Source organism: Chelon labrosus, assembly GCF_963514085.1.
Source record: "Chelon labrosus genome assembly, chromosome: 3".
Lineage (NCBI taxonomy): Eukaryota > Metazoa > Chordata > Actinopteri > Mugiliformes > Mugilidae > Chelon > Chelon labrosus.
The window spans coordinates 4,142,412-4,157,027 of NC_140339.1; the positions used below are offsets into that span (position 1 = coordinate 4,142,412).

Genomic DNA, 14,616 nt, shown 5'->3' on the forward strand with positions numbered 1-14,616 from the left:
CCCTCCTGACACAGGAGTCTGACAAGCAGGACTAACAGACTTCAAAAGGTTTCCTTTTACCCCTGCGCCATCCGAACTGTGAATGCTGCTCATTCATTCATTCATTCATTTCCTTCGCAGAACGTCCCAAAATCTGGCTCCCGAGAAACCTCCGCCAGACGCTCATCAAGAAAGTCGGAGACACCGTCAACATCATGATTCCATTCCAGGTGTCGTACTCTAGATAGTAAAATTTAAATTGACCGTCCTCTTCAAACCGGTTGTCATATAAGACTTTATGCAAAATAAGCACCATATTGAAACCGAAAGTTTGCACGAAAGAATAATAAAACCAGGATTAGCATTAGCTTGAAAATGTTCTCATGGTCATATTTCACCGCACCGGCCTGGTGAAACCTGGTCTGAATTTGGTGTGCCCGATAAAAGACCTAGCATGCTAGGTTTTGTGCTAGCATGAAGGCTAGCTGTCATTCATTAATTAAAGTCTTTTTTGAGGTAAATCCCATGACAGTATGTCCAAAAATGGTTCTGGACCAAAGTGGTGAAGTGACAGGCCGGCATACCTCCACCACATTGGGTTATGTTTCTTTTAAAACATATTGGTGATATATCTTAAAATGGTTGGTTTCTGTTTTGTCCCGTCCTGTGGTGCAGGGTAAGCCCAGGCCTCAGGTAACTTGGAGCAAAGACGGGGAGCCTCTGGACCCCACGTTCGCTAGCGTGAGGAACAGCGAAGTGGACACGATCCTCTTCATCCGCAGGACCGAGCGAAAGCACTCGGGGGTGTACGACCTCCAGGTGCAGATTGAGAACGTGGAAGACAGCGCCAAGATCACGCTGCAAATCGTCGGTAAGACGCGGCGATCCGTCCGGGAATCGGCGCGAGTGAAACGCGGTCTCTGTAGTGAAGTGTTAATAATCCGTGGACAGCTAATCCCAACTCAGGTCTATATCTCCTCTGTAGACCTCCCAGGGCCCCCCCAGGCTCTGAAGATCATGGATGTCTGGGGTTTCAACGTGGCGCTGGAGTGGAAGCCGCCAAAAGACAACGGCAACTGTGAAATATCTGGTTACACCATTCAGAAAGCCGACAAGAAGACGATGGTGAGACTCCCTGATTTTGGTACTACAGTCAGATTAGATTAGATTAGATTAGATCAGATTAGATTAGATTAGATTAGGTACATACACATTGAAATGCAGTTTGACATCTAACCAGAAGTACAAATAGCCTATTGTACATACAATGACTATTGTATAAAGTAAGTATTTTAACAGTTTATACATTACATTTATACATTAATAGTTTATAAAAGATGTAATACTAATATATAGATTGGCATTTGCATATATATGTATACATATGTACATAAATACATTCATACATACATATAACCATAAATCTTCATATACATATATCTATATATATATATATATATATATATAGTATATATAAATCTACATATACACATACCATTATACACAATAACTAACTAAATAAATAAATATGTGTGTATATATAAATATAAATTAATATACGTGTGTGTGTCTATCTATCTCTATCTCTGTCTATATCTATATGCATGCGTATATATGTAAATATATATATACAAACACATATATGTATGTATATATCTATCTGAACAATTTAATAACATTCAATGTTATTAAATCTTATTCAGTGTTATTAAATGTTATTAATGTTATACAGTATTATATATAGTGAGGATGTGTCATACTAGAGCATAGTACATACATAGTACTGTACAAATTAAGGTAAAAACAAGCTTCTGGTGCTGGAAGCAGGAAGTTGGTCTTGACAATAGGACGTCATCTAGAAAGAAGGAACTCTCTAACTAAGAATCTACATAATATTAAAGAAAACTCTGGACCTTATCTGAAAAGGGTGGAAAACCAACGACCATAAATTCATTTTCAAATAAAGACCAAATCCAAACGGGACCAGAAGACACGTAGACCGGTCCAAACACCAGCTCCCACTGTTGGTGTTAATGTGTGGCAGGGCATTTATTTCATTGCCACATTAAAGGGGAACAACCTGAACCTTATTTCTGGCATAAAATACGGTTGTTTACTCACCCATATAACTTTTGTGTAACTTGTATTCCTTTGGGACGTATTTAGATCTGCGTATATCCATGTAGTGGGAGTGACTGGGGCACCGAAACGCAGCCTCTAAATAACGCATTATCTGCCGCGAAACTCGCTCATTTCACCAATATTTTGTTGTCGTACGCTACTGCTAGTTTTTGCCACGTGGCTTAATATTTTTCTGATTCTGAGGTTGTGGACGAACCATAGCAGTAGCAAATTACACGTAAACAAGCCGACAGTCGCGTCAGAGACGACATCATCCAGGTCAGAAGAAAGGTCTGTAGGTCAATCTACAGACCCCAGATGATGATAACAGGTAACTCTGGACACAGTGGGGAATAGCACTAGCGTACGATAACACAATATTGCTGAAATGAACGATTTTCGCTGCAGATAATGTGTTATTTAGAGGCTGCGTTTCGGTGCCCCAGTCACTCCCACTATATGGATATACGCAGATCTAAATATCTCCCGAAGAACTACAAATTACACAAAAGTTATATGGGTGAGTAAACGATCATATTTTATGCCAGAAATAAGGTCCAGGTTGTAAAAAACAGTAGTTCCCCTTGAAGAGATGCCCTATGAACACACCACAAGAGGTTTCCTGCGATGAATAAGAATAAATCTTTGTGTTTGCATGAATCTGTAGATTGTTTGGTGTCAAGGTTAGCTAGCCCTTTAAGGAAGAAGGAGAAAGAAGAGAGAAAGTGTGAGCAGAGTCATATCATAGTGCCGTTTCAAACCATGTCAGAGATTTATATCACATTGTGCAGGGCTGGCTCTCTGCTCTCTGCTCTGTGTGTGTGCGTTTGTAATGAAAATGCTGCTCCATGTGATCACAGCTACTACGTGGGTATTAGACACACGAATATAAATACCTCTGAACACTATCCCGATGGGACGACAAGAGGATGAAAGCTGCACCTGCACAGCCCTCTCTCGTGACCCTCATTCTGTAATTAGCCGATGCTGAGCGCACCAGTCTCCTCTGTGGGTCAGCGCTGATGCATTATGGGCCCGCTGGCAACGGGCTCCGACTGCCGCCGTCCTCCACTGCCAGGAACAACGTCGGCCAGGAATGTCCTAATCTCGTCCTAGCAGCCTTGACCCGGTGCGGACGGTCTGTGCAGTGACGCAGGGCCATTGTTCCGCGCGGTGCAGCTGATGGTTCATGTTTCACTGGAGTCATTATTAGATCAAATTAACTTTACTTGAAACACGGCGAGCTCTGGGACGCTGCTGGTCATCGTGTTACCAATAACGGTGTACATGTTACATGTCGGACATAAAAGCCGGGGGGGTAAATCTGCTCAGATCCTGTTTCATGCCTGCACCTAAATGAGCAATTACACACATCCTTCAGTATCGGGTACATTAGGAAGGTTTTAATCAGAGTAAACAAGCAATGAGTGTGATGAACTAAATATAAATATGTACACAATGTCACGACCCTGCTCAAAGGAAGGACAAGAAAGAAAGAAAGAAAGAAAGAAAGAAAGAAAGAAAGAAAGAAACTTGGCAGCTCCGAGTGGCTTCTTCAGTTCTAAAGGACTGGTGGAGAGTTGGGGTTTAAATGGGAACATCTATGGGTGTTATCGGTTGACTAGCGTCTGTTTACATCCAGATACATACACCGATTAGGCATAACATAGGTCTCCCTTGCGCCTCATCAGAAAATGGACATGGGCCTTCTGAGGGTGTCCTGTGGTCTCTGTGGATCGTCCCACAGATACTTGATCAGTTTGGGATCAAGTGAATTTGGAGGCCAGGTCAACACAGTGTTCTGTTCTTTATCCACACCAATGAATAAATGCCAGGTCCAAAAGTTTCCCAGCAGAACAGTGAATTGTCACACAGTTCAATATTACGTACTTCCCCAGTCAGTGGTCGTAATGTTGCGGCTGATAGGTCTTTATGACTAGTGTCTGCCACAGATGACGTTCAGCTCAACCAAACCAAACCACTCGGCAAACCCCAACGAATGAGGACGTCAAATACAGTAGCGACCAAAATGCAAGACACCAGGAGGACGAGAGAGGAGCAGGCAACAAGATCAGAACTCAATTCACTGCAGTGATGGCAGGGCAAATATAACAGGTAGCTAAACAGCCAACAAAGGGAAAAGCAGGGCTATATATACCTGGGCAGAGGGGTTGACGAGACACAGGTGAAACTAATGAGGGCGGAGCCACAAGGAGAAACCAATCAAACAATCAAAGAGGGGAACACACAGGAAGTAAAACAAGACAAGAAACAGCAAGGAAGAACTTTACAAAATAAAACCAGGAAGCACAAGAAAGCTGTCACAACATATAGATGAAAATAGCCCCAGCCTCTACAGCTTCAGTAGGGGCATTTATTTTCATGGCCCTGATGTGTCACCTCTCTTTTAAATCTGAATCTTTTCTCTCTGATTCGTGTGAAGGAGTGGTTCACGGTGTTCGAGCAGTACAGGCGAACCCACTGCGTCGTGTCCGACCTCATCATGGGGAATGAGTACATCTTCAGGGTCTACGCCATCAACCTGGTGGGCCTCAGCCCGGAGCCCTGCTGCACCAAAGACAGCGCCTACATCCAGAAAACAGGTCGGTCCTCACCGCACGTTAAATAAATGTCATTAGTATGAATTAATTTATTTAAACCCTGTAAATATGATCCACTCAGGAATGGCGTACAAGTCGCCGACCTACAAGGAACATGACTTCTCTGAGGCTCCCAAGTTCACACATCCTCTGGTGAACCGGTCCGTCATAGCAGGATACAACGCCACGCTGAGCTGCTCCGTCAGAGGAATCCCCAAGGTATGGGATAGATAGACAGATAGATAGATAGATAGATAGATAGATAGATAGATAGATAGATATGTACCATTACTCACCCATATAACTGTTCGTCAGATATTTAGATCTGCGTATATCCATATAGTGGGAGTGAATGGGGCACCGAAACGCAGCCTCTAAATAACACATTATCTGCCGCGAAACTCGTTCATTTCACCAATATATTGTTACGATACCCTAGTGCTATTCCCCGTTGAGTCCAGAGTTACCTGTTATCATCATCCGGGGTCTGTAGATTGACTTACTAACCTCTGACCTGGATGATGTCAACTCTGGGCGCCGCACTTTTCCGATTCTAAGGTTGTGTTTATGATGGACGTCCTTACCGTTTTGAGCCAGAGTATACGGATGAGGAGCTCGTTGAAAGGATGATGCAGAGGCAGAGAGAGGAACAGCTGGCCAAAGAACAGAACTGGTTATTTAGAGGCTGCGTTTCGGTGCCCCAGTCACTCCCACTATATGGATATACACGGATCTAAATATCTGACGAACGACTCCAAAAGTTATACGGGTGAGTAAACGATCGTATTTTATGCCAGAAATAAGGTCCAGGTTGTAAAAAACAGTAATTCCCCTTTTAGTAGTGCGTTAATAATTAAATAAATAGAACCATGAATGAACTTCTATTGTTAAATAGTCATAGTAACTTATTCATATAACGTACAGTGAGTGAAGACAAAAAATGAAACACACCCATTAACACACACACATACTGATATATTGATGCAGACATCTGAGGATTAGCAACAAGTCATAAACAGCCCATCCTCAGTGAAACAGTACCCAGCACATTAATCCAGTGGTTAGTGTAGTTATTACTGGACCGCTCCTAAATAGCAGCTTAATTACACAGCAGCATTAAAATATCCCCTAACACGCTGCTACACTTCTCCCTCCTGCCTCGTTAGCCCAAAGTCACCTGGTACAAGAACAAAATGGACATCAGCAACGAGGCCAAGTACCGGATGCTCAGCAAGCAGGGCGTCCTGACGCTGGAGATCCGGAAGCCCTGTCCGTTCGACGGGGGGGTGTACACGTGCAAGGCGGTCAACGACAGCGGAGAGGACGTGGTGGAGTGTAAGCTGGAGGTCCGCTGTAAGTGTCCCAGCTGAGTGGTATCACCAACGCCTGTGTCCTCGTTTTCATGACCCATTTAGGTAGACTCCTCAGCTCTCATCCCGTCCTCCCGTTTACTTCTTTTCATGCTTTAAAAATAAAACAGAGCGTTTGTTGCTCTGTCGAATAGTGGAGTATACAGAAGCTAAAGCAAAGCTAAATATTTCCAAAAGGAGGAGGTGGTGGAGACCAAAAACAGAGCTAAAAGCCCCATGAGTCCTGGCATTGTCATCTTGGAATATGCCCGTGAACATCAGGGAACATGGAATAACCTGGTCATTCAGTATATTCAGGTAGTCAGCTGACCTCATTCTTTGGGCAACATAATGTTGCTGAACCTAGACCTGAGCAACTGCAGCAACCCCAGATCATAGCACTGCCTCCACAGGCTTGTACAGTAGACACTAGGCATGATGGGTGCATCACTTCATCTGCCTCTCTTCTTACCCTGATGCCCCCATCACTCTGGAACAGGGTAAATCTGGACTCATCAGACCACATGACCTTCTTCCATTGCTCCAGAGTCCAATCTTTATGCTCCCTAGAAAATTGAAGCCTTTTTTTCCAGTTAGTCTCACTGATTAGTGGCTTTCTTAAGGCTACACAGCTGTTCAGTCCCAATCCCTTGAGTTCCCTTCACACTGTACGTGTGGAAATGCTCTTACTTTCACTATTAAACATAGCCCTGAGTTCTTGCATTTGATTTCAGACGATGGTTCCCCACTATCCTTACAGTTTTTAATAATGCGTTGGACAGTTCTTAACCCTATTTTAGTAGTTTCTTCAATCTCCTTAGATGTTTTCTCTGCTTGATGCATGCCAATGATTTGACCCTTCTCAAACAGACTAACATCTTTTCCACGACCACAGGATGTGTCTTTAGACATGGTTGTTGAAGAAATGAGAAGCTACTCATTGCATCAGTTGGGCTTAAATAACTTGTTGTCAGCTGAAAGATAATCACCCATGCAGTAATTATCCAATAGGAGGCTCCTACTTAATTGCTTAGTTAAATGCAGGTGGAGACTATTTTTCTGGACAGGCTCATAAACGTAGTTCCTGGAAGGACTGGTGGGGGAGCAGGGGTTTAAATAATCAAGAAAACACACAGTTTGTGAATCACCGTTGATTAATATTTATCTTGTACAGTCCCTGTCTTAACACTGTGACCTTTCTTCCTGGTCCGCAGCTCAAATTGTAAAAGACGACAAGAAAGAAGCCAAGAAGGGAGACGTCCGTGCCGCAGACAAGGAGAATATTTAATTTCTCTCCAACACGCTGACTGGTTTGTGCCAGGGGAAACTCTTCGCTCGCAGTTTTACCTACATGCTTCTGGTTTTGTACAGCTTTCCTCTTTGCAGCCGTAGTGACGTTCCTACCAAGCTGACTGTGAATCTGCTGTTCATTATAGATATCTGCGTAGTAACTTAAATCTAATTCAGGGTTTTGTCCCTCGATTTTACAGTTAATTTAACTACACATAAATGATAAAGATGTTCAGTAAATATGAATAATAGACGAAGACAAGAGTGATATTTATGGAACTAACTTATGATTTGTTCACACTTATTTCAGAGGGAAGATTAAATTGTTTGGTTTGGTTTGTGTGCATAAAAACTGATTCAAAATCCAAACAAATGTGTGACTTTTATCTTATAAATACTGTCCGTGTTATTTTTACAGCGTACTCAGTGGCTTGTGCACAGGTGGACGCCCTCATGAGAGCTGCGGCATACAGAAAATGTAAAAAGCATGCCACTGATACTCAGGAGTCCAGCGGAATGGACAAGACTTGTCGAGAGCTTAGTTTTATTCTAACAAAGCCTCGCTAAAGCCACGAGTGTGAGGCATGCGTCTAATGTGAACGCGGGGATGTGTGTGTGTGTGTGTTTGTGTGTGAAGGGCTGGAATAGCTGGGATGTCCTTTAGTCACCGAGGACATGCGTCGGTAAAGGAGGGCACATGGCGCCTGTGATCTGGCGAGGGCCGCTCTTAACATCGCTCCGCAGTTATTCCTTTGATGCCTCCAATGTAAATATTCCCCGTGCCCTCTCGGCAGCGTTACAGCTGCAAAAGATCCGGCGGGCCTCGCACATGTCGCAGGTTCTACGAGCGTCGTACGTGACGAGTCTCTCACAAGCGCCTCAGTTCTTGGTTTTGACGTTAGACTTCACCTAAATCCGCAAATCACACGTTAAAAGGCGGCTATAGGCATTTCAAATTCTCAGATTTCATCCCTTATTTCTGTTTTCCCAAGTTTACAGTTCACAAGTGAAAGGAGCAGGGTTGTTCACGTTAAAGGCCTCAAGATATCTCAAATGACAATAGCTAATGTTGCAGGCTAATGTCATGGGGAGATCTTTTAAGGAACAAAAGCAGTTTCAGAATTTGTCACAACGCCGTGCAACAAACGTTTTATTCAACAACATTTAGCGTGTTTAATTTTTGTCCACTGATTTCATTCAAGCATCCTTGAATGCGTGTTCAGTTTCTAAATGCAAAACCCGGATCCATGACGCCGCCATGAAGACATCTGCTGCAGGACTCTGTAGGACTTTGTCAAAATCAATGAATATGAGACTGATCTGAAGCGGTTACAGAAAACGCATGAATGAGTTATTGTTGTCTTAAATCCTGACTGATTTAACTGTTGAGCATATTTTAAATGACATAATTTTGCATATTTGTACTTAAACACATCCACATTTGAATTTCAGTTTGTTACCTCACTAGTGTCCAGTGTGTACCCTACTGTAAAGTTGGAGACTTTAACATGGAGGTGTATGGAGTCAGCCTCTAGTGGTCGTTAGAGGAACTGCAGGTTTTTGGCACTGACTGAGACTTGGTTTCATTTTCCAGCCTGAGGTTGATGCTTGTGTGGTACACCAATCAGCCACAACATTATGACCACTGAAGTGAATATCATTGACCATCTTGTGACAATTCAGTGTTCTGCTGGGAAACTTCTGGACCTGGCATTCATTCATGTGGCTGTTACTTAGACATGTAGCACCCACCTAGACCAGACCAGGCACCCCCACCCCATAGCAATGACACTCCTTGACGGCAGCAGCCATCCCCAGCAGGATTCAATCACAAAAACACTTTAGGAACAACTAAAAAAAGACATGAAGAACAGCACAAGGTGTTGACCTGGCCTCCAAATTCACTAGATCCCAAACTGATCAAGTATCTGTGGGATGATCCAGAGGCCCCTCCCCTTAAAGGCCCCCCACTAACAAGATTTTGTTGCCAGACACCACAGGACACCCTCAGAAGGCCCATGTCCATTCTCTGATGAGTCACCACAAGGAGAGACGTGCACAATATTAGGAAGGTGGTCATAATGTTATGCCTGATCGGTGTAGCTCATGTGGTTAGCACTGATGCCTCACAGCAAGAAGGTTCTAGGTTCTAATCCATCATGGGCCGACTGGTTCCTTTCTGTGTGGAGTTTGCATGTTCTCCCTGTGTCTGCGTGGGTTCTCTCCAGGTTCTCCAGCTTCCTCCCACCGTCCAAAGACATGCTGGTTAGGTTCATTGGTGATTCTAAATTGGCCGTAGGTGTGAGTGTCTCTCTGTGTTAGCCCTGTGATAGACTGGAGACCTGGGATACCCCGCCTCTTGCCTTATGACAGTTGGGATAGGCTCCAGCCCCCCCTCGCAACCCTTCACAGGAAGTAACTGGTCGACTGATTTCTCCTCACTAATCTCTTGAATGTAGGATCATGCTCAATACTTTAATTTATAGCCACATCAGCAAAAAAGGAAAGAGGTGAATGACACAAGAAGCAGATAGAGGCGTACAGGACACTGCAGTGTTTTAATCGTTAACACAAGAAGGTAAATAAAAAAATAGTTGTGTTCCTGCAATTTTATTCAAATCACAATTTATAGAATTATTTTTCTACTCGAGCAGAATAAAAAAACAACTTGGGGAGATCTCACATAAAAAAAAAAAAAATACTACAAATAAGATTTTTACTAGTTTAAAGTGAGATATTTTTATATAATCCGTATTATTCTGCACGTTTGCCTCTATAAAATATAAAACAAAATTATTTTCATAGTTTATGGTTTGGTTTTAAAAATAAAAAAATAAAATAAAATAAAAATCACAGTATACAGTACATAGATTCCTCCCACAATTTGCACATAACTAAAATTACGCACAAACAAACAAAAAAAAGCAGAGAAAGCCGACGGGGAGCGACAACAAACGACGTTTCTTTTACAAAGCACTGCTGGCAGCCACGACAATTAAGGAGGAGGTAGCTTCCTTAGTTAGCATCCCATTTTGATTACTCCGTTCAAATAATTTACACAGAAATGGAAGCAACAAAAAAAAAAGAAAATAAAGATTTGTACATATTTAACAAATGGGACACTGGACATCTCAGACAATCAACAGACTTTTTTTTTTTTGTTTGTTTGTTTGTTTTTTTGGTTGGTTGGTTGGTTGGCGCAAGTGTTCACACACACACACACACCCGGTCGAGACGATGCCCAAAAACAAAAAAGGTTGACAATCAAAACGGCGCGTTTGTAAGGACACGGTAATGTCTCGTCGGCTGGAGAAAATGTTTCCCCTACATTGCCTAAATTCCTGAGAACCTCACATGACGAGCACTTGTGGATACACGCTCCGAGGGTGTATCCACCTTAATGTGTACAGTCATGCTCCAGCACACACCGAACAGTCAGAAAAAAATAAAAAAATCTAAAAAATAAAAAAAAAGTCCCTCGCCTCGCTCAGGTCAGCTCTCAGGATGAAAAGACATCTTATTTACTGTACAATAGAAGAACGCAGATGCTGGTCTATACAATGAAACTAGATTAGACCGGCTGAGGTGATGATTACGTCACCGGGCTGCAAAAAGGGGAGGCATCTAATTTCCAAAACGGGCCTCGTCGTCGTGCTTCTGCTTCTACACGTTGACACCAGAAACTCATTCAAATGCTAAAAAGCACGCTGCAGATACTCGCCTTTAAATATCTGTGGTTGAATAACGACCGCTCATATCATATTTCAAGTACTTTTTTAAATTTTATTTTTTTGGCATTGCTTGATGTTGACTCAGCTGGCTGTCAAGTCTTGTGCTTTAAATGTTTTAAATCGTGTTAAAGAAGAAGTGGGATTACAGTCGTGTGTTTGACTTGGATGAAATTCACGAGGTTTTGGTTTTTTCTGTTTGATATCGAGTTGACCCAGTCATAAAACGGTTTGTTTAGACATTCAGGGGAGAAATATTGTCTTCTGTTCAATTGCCCTCTTGAGTGTGTTGCACTAAAGATGGAGCTGGAGCCCATTAGCTTAGCTTAGCATAGCTTTAAGTCTGGAAACTCTTTATGCAAATCCAAGCTAACCAAAAACAGCAAAAACAGCAAATTAGCATATTTCCAAATGAACTTTTTAACCTCGCTGGTCCATTTTTTCAGAGAAAAACAACAAAACAACAAAACAAAACAAAAGCTCGACATGTGCAACGTCTCCGCGGTCAGAAAACCCGAGAATTCGATCCAAACCAAACAGCGCGACGACTCAAACTCACGACAACAAGGCCCAGATTTAAAAAAAGTAACTGCAATTCTCCTCTGGGCGACTGAAAATAATGACCTCAACTTGAATGCGTGTACTTTTTATTTATTTATTATTATTATTTTATTTTAAGGATTTAAAAAAAAAAAAAAATAGAGGTGCTGCTGTTTTGGTGAATGCTTGCGTTATATTCTGTGTGTTTTTCATTCAGAGGCCACCTCTCGTTCACCTGAAGTCGTCTCCGTGCAGACGCTCCCGCAGCTCCAACAATAAATAACATCTTTCAAAACCACCAAGCGTAAGTTTTCGTTGCTAAAACAGTGATATCTGCTACTTTTTTTTTTTTTATCACATTCTTAGTCTCATGAACGTAAAGCAAACGTGTGTTTATTATAAACTGTCATTTAACATTCTCACTCGTGTTGCGGTCCAAGCAGCTCGGGCTGAACGCTACTGATGATGTTACCTCACCCCTCGACTGACCACCTGGAAGATTACATTCACACACACACACACACACACACACACACACACACAAAAATAAAAATAAAAAGTCTAGGATGATTAATACATTTGCTACATTTATGTAAAAAAAAAAAAAAATCAAAGTATAAAATCAACTGTTGCTGTGGAGAAGCTTTAAAAATCGACAAGATGTTGAATAATTAAAAATTATGAACGCTTATACGTACAGGTAAAAACAGAGAAATGACAAAAAACAAAAAAACATCTTTGACGCGTACGTCGAGGCTCGCATCATGGCGACGGCCAAACGGAAGCTAGAGGCAGGCACTGGAGGCAACGGCGTTCCTTTGAAAGATCCTTTGTTGACCAGTTTGTAACGTGATGCGCTCGGTTCTTTGACTCACAAATAGTTTTTCAAGTTCAAAAAAGCCAAGTTCCCTTTAAATGATTGGTTGCATCGCTGCCGACGCAGTAATTACAAACCGTAAGTGCTCGCTGAATCGCGGGGTAGTTGGCACATTTTGTTGTCTTGATATAAAAACGTGTTCTCGTAGAATCTAAATTCACATGACAGTGAGATCTGTGCACGCGGGCGTACTGGAGCTCTGACGCGTCCTTAGTCCTTGACTCGAGGTATGTTGTATGAGTAGTGTACAAGAGGAAGGCCTCTGCTCTGACAGAAGCAGGCTCTGCCACAGGCCTGAACCTGGTCTGAGCTGTCTGACACGAAGGAGTCGCCCTCGTCGGCGTACTCAGACTGAGCAGAGGGCGTGGAGCTGTCTGCCCAAAAGCCTTCAGAGCGCTGGCACACTGCAGCTCCCGCCAGGAGGGTGGGACAGCTGTGAGACTTCACTAAGTGTCTGCAGACTGTGGAGGATGAGGGGGAAGAGCAGGTCCTGGCACGCAGCGCCGCCTCGCACTGCTCACATACACTTGTCTCTCCACAAAGCTGGGAGTACATCCCGCAGTCAAAGCCTAGCTGGGTGGAGGAGACTCCGTCGGTGAGCTCCGACCCTCCACCGCCGTCGTCTCGGTCGGCGCAAGCCTTAACCTCCCTGGTCAGGCCTCCGCGGCCGCGTAACCTCAGCCAGTCCTCCCTGAAGGCCGGGCTGAAGAACACGTACAGCACTGGGTTCAGGCAAGCGGGCAGCGGGAAGAATATGAGGATGACCGACTTGGCGATCTCTGGGCCGCCCGCTGTGGAGCCGGTCAAGAGAGGGGCAAAGGAGAAAGCTGCTACGGGACAGAAGAAGATGCAGTTGGTGAAGATGAGCCAGGCTACGTGTCGCAGGGCGGACGTCTGCTCTGGATCGGCCAGCTCCACCCTTCCTAGGTGGCAGTAGAGCTGGATGTACACGGCTGCGGTGAACACGTAAGCCAGGGCGTTGAGCAGCACCAGGATGACGGTGACACTCAGAGCTGGACTCTCACCGCCGGCGAACGGCAGGCAGAGAGGAGACGAGGACTGCTCGCTGAAGGTCAGGAGGGACAGGCAGGCTCCGGCGGCGGCCAGCAGCCCCAGCAGCCCCGCGGCCAGGCTGAAGCGGCGGTCTCCCCTCAGGCATCCGCGGTGGCTGCTGCCGCTCCTCCTGGGCGACATCATTACCTTCCCGAGGATCATCCGCACGGCCACGCTGCGCTCCACGGCCGCCAGCGACAGCAACAAGACCGACCACTCGGACGAGAAGACGGCCAGGGCGCCCGTGACCTGGCAGCCGGGTCCCATCTCCCACCACACGCCGAATTCAGCGAAGGAGCCCCACGTGGCAACGTCGAGCACGGACAGGACGCCGACGTACAGGCCCGTGAGCAGGTTGGCCAGAGCCAGCAGGCCCATCAGCAGCCTGGCTGGAGAGAGGGCCGGAGTCAGAGAGTGGGAATGGCCGGCTGCTCGGTGCGTCGGAGCGAAGGTGGCCACCAGCACCAGGCTGTTAAAGACCAGCGACACCAGGCAGATGAACCAGACCGTCAGACGAATCATCCAGTTACCCAGGAGGTGCTCGCAAGGCTTGAAGGCTCCTGGAGAAAGAAAAGCGGTCGTTCACTTCATGTGTTTCTGAATCACTTCGAAGCTCTTTAGTGTTAAATATGTAAAAAGCTGTTTACCTGGTGAAGGAGAGCAATGCATGATCATTGAGATCCTTTCCACATCCTCCCCACCTGAAATAAAGAGTTTGAGATGAGAAGAGCAAACTTTAAAAAGATGAACATGCTGCTTTTTTCCTTATTGTCCAGGCACGCAGAGTTTAAAGTCATCTCCTATGTGGTTTTGTGTGAGAACAAAGAAAGACAATATAAAAAAAACACAGTATATCAAACAGTATGAAATAAAACTGTATAAAACTATATGGTGCAGAGAAGAGAACACACTATTTAGTAGAGTTACGATACCAAAATGAGTAACCACGATACTATACCAGACAAAGTATCACGGTTCCGGGTATTATCGCGATACTGCGGCCTTTTTTTATTATTATTATTTTTATGAACTGCAATATATTTGTACAAGTTATAAATACTTATTAATTACTTATAATG

At 44.1% G+C, this 14,616-nt stretch overlaps 2 protein-coding genes across 2 annotated transcripts in view; one reads left to right on the plus strand and one right to left on the minus strand.

Moving 5' to 3' along the window:
• mybpc3 (myosin binding protein C3) overlaps positions 1-7,502 on the plus strand; it is a gene marked incomplete at its 5' end in the record, with an annotated part of 40,373 nt that extends 32,871 nt beyond the window's left edge. Inside the window, 7 exons of the mRNA XM_084541764.1 lie at positions 121-209; positions 655-850; positions 965-1,104; positions 4,544-4,703; positions 4,783-4,919; positions 5,867-6,053; positions 7,264-7,502. Coding sequence (XP_084397890.1) covers positions 121-209; positions 655-850; positions 965-1,104; positions 4,544-4,703; positions 4,783-4,919; positions 5,867-6,053; positions 7,264-7,337 — 983 coding nt within the window. The 3' untranslated portion in view covers positions 7,338-7,502. The remainder of the gene's footprint in view (positions 1-120; positions 210-654; positions 851-964; positions 1,105-4,543; positions 4,704-4,782; positions 4,920-5,866; positions 6,054-7,263) is intronic.
• A 2,382-nt stretch (positions 7,503-9,884) lies between these two features.
• The window catches only part of lgr4 (leucine-rich repeat containing G protein-coupled receptor 4), a 33,879-nt gene continuing 29,147 nt past the window's right edge, over positions 9,885-14,616 (minus strand). The window contains exons 17-18 of the mRNA XM_084541974.1: positions 14,185-14,238; positions 9,885-14,097 (exon numbers count right to left, since the gene is read on the minus strand). Coding sequence (XP_084398100.1) covers positions 12,695-14,097; positions 14,185-14,238 — 1,457 coding nt within the window. The 3' untranslated portion in view covers positions 9,885-12,694. The remainder of the gene's footprint in view (positions 14,098-14,184; positions 14,239-14,616) is intronic.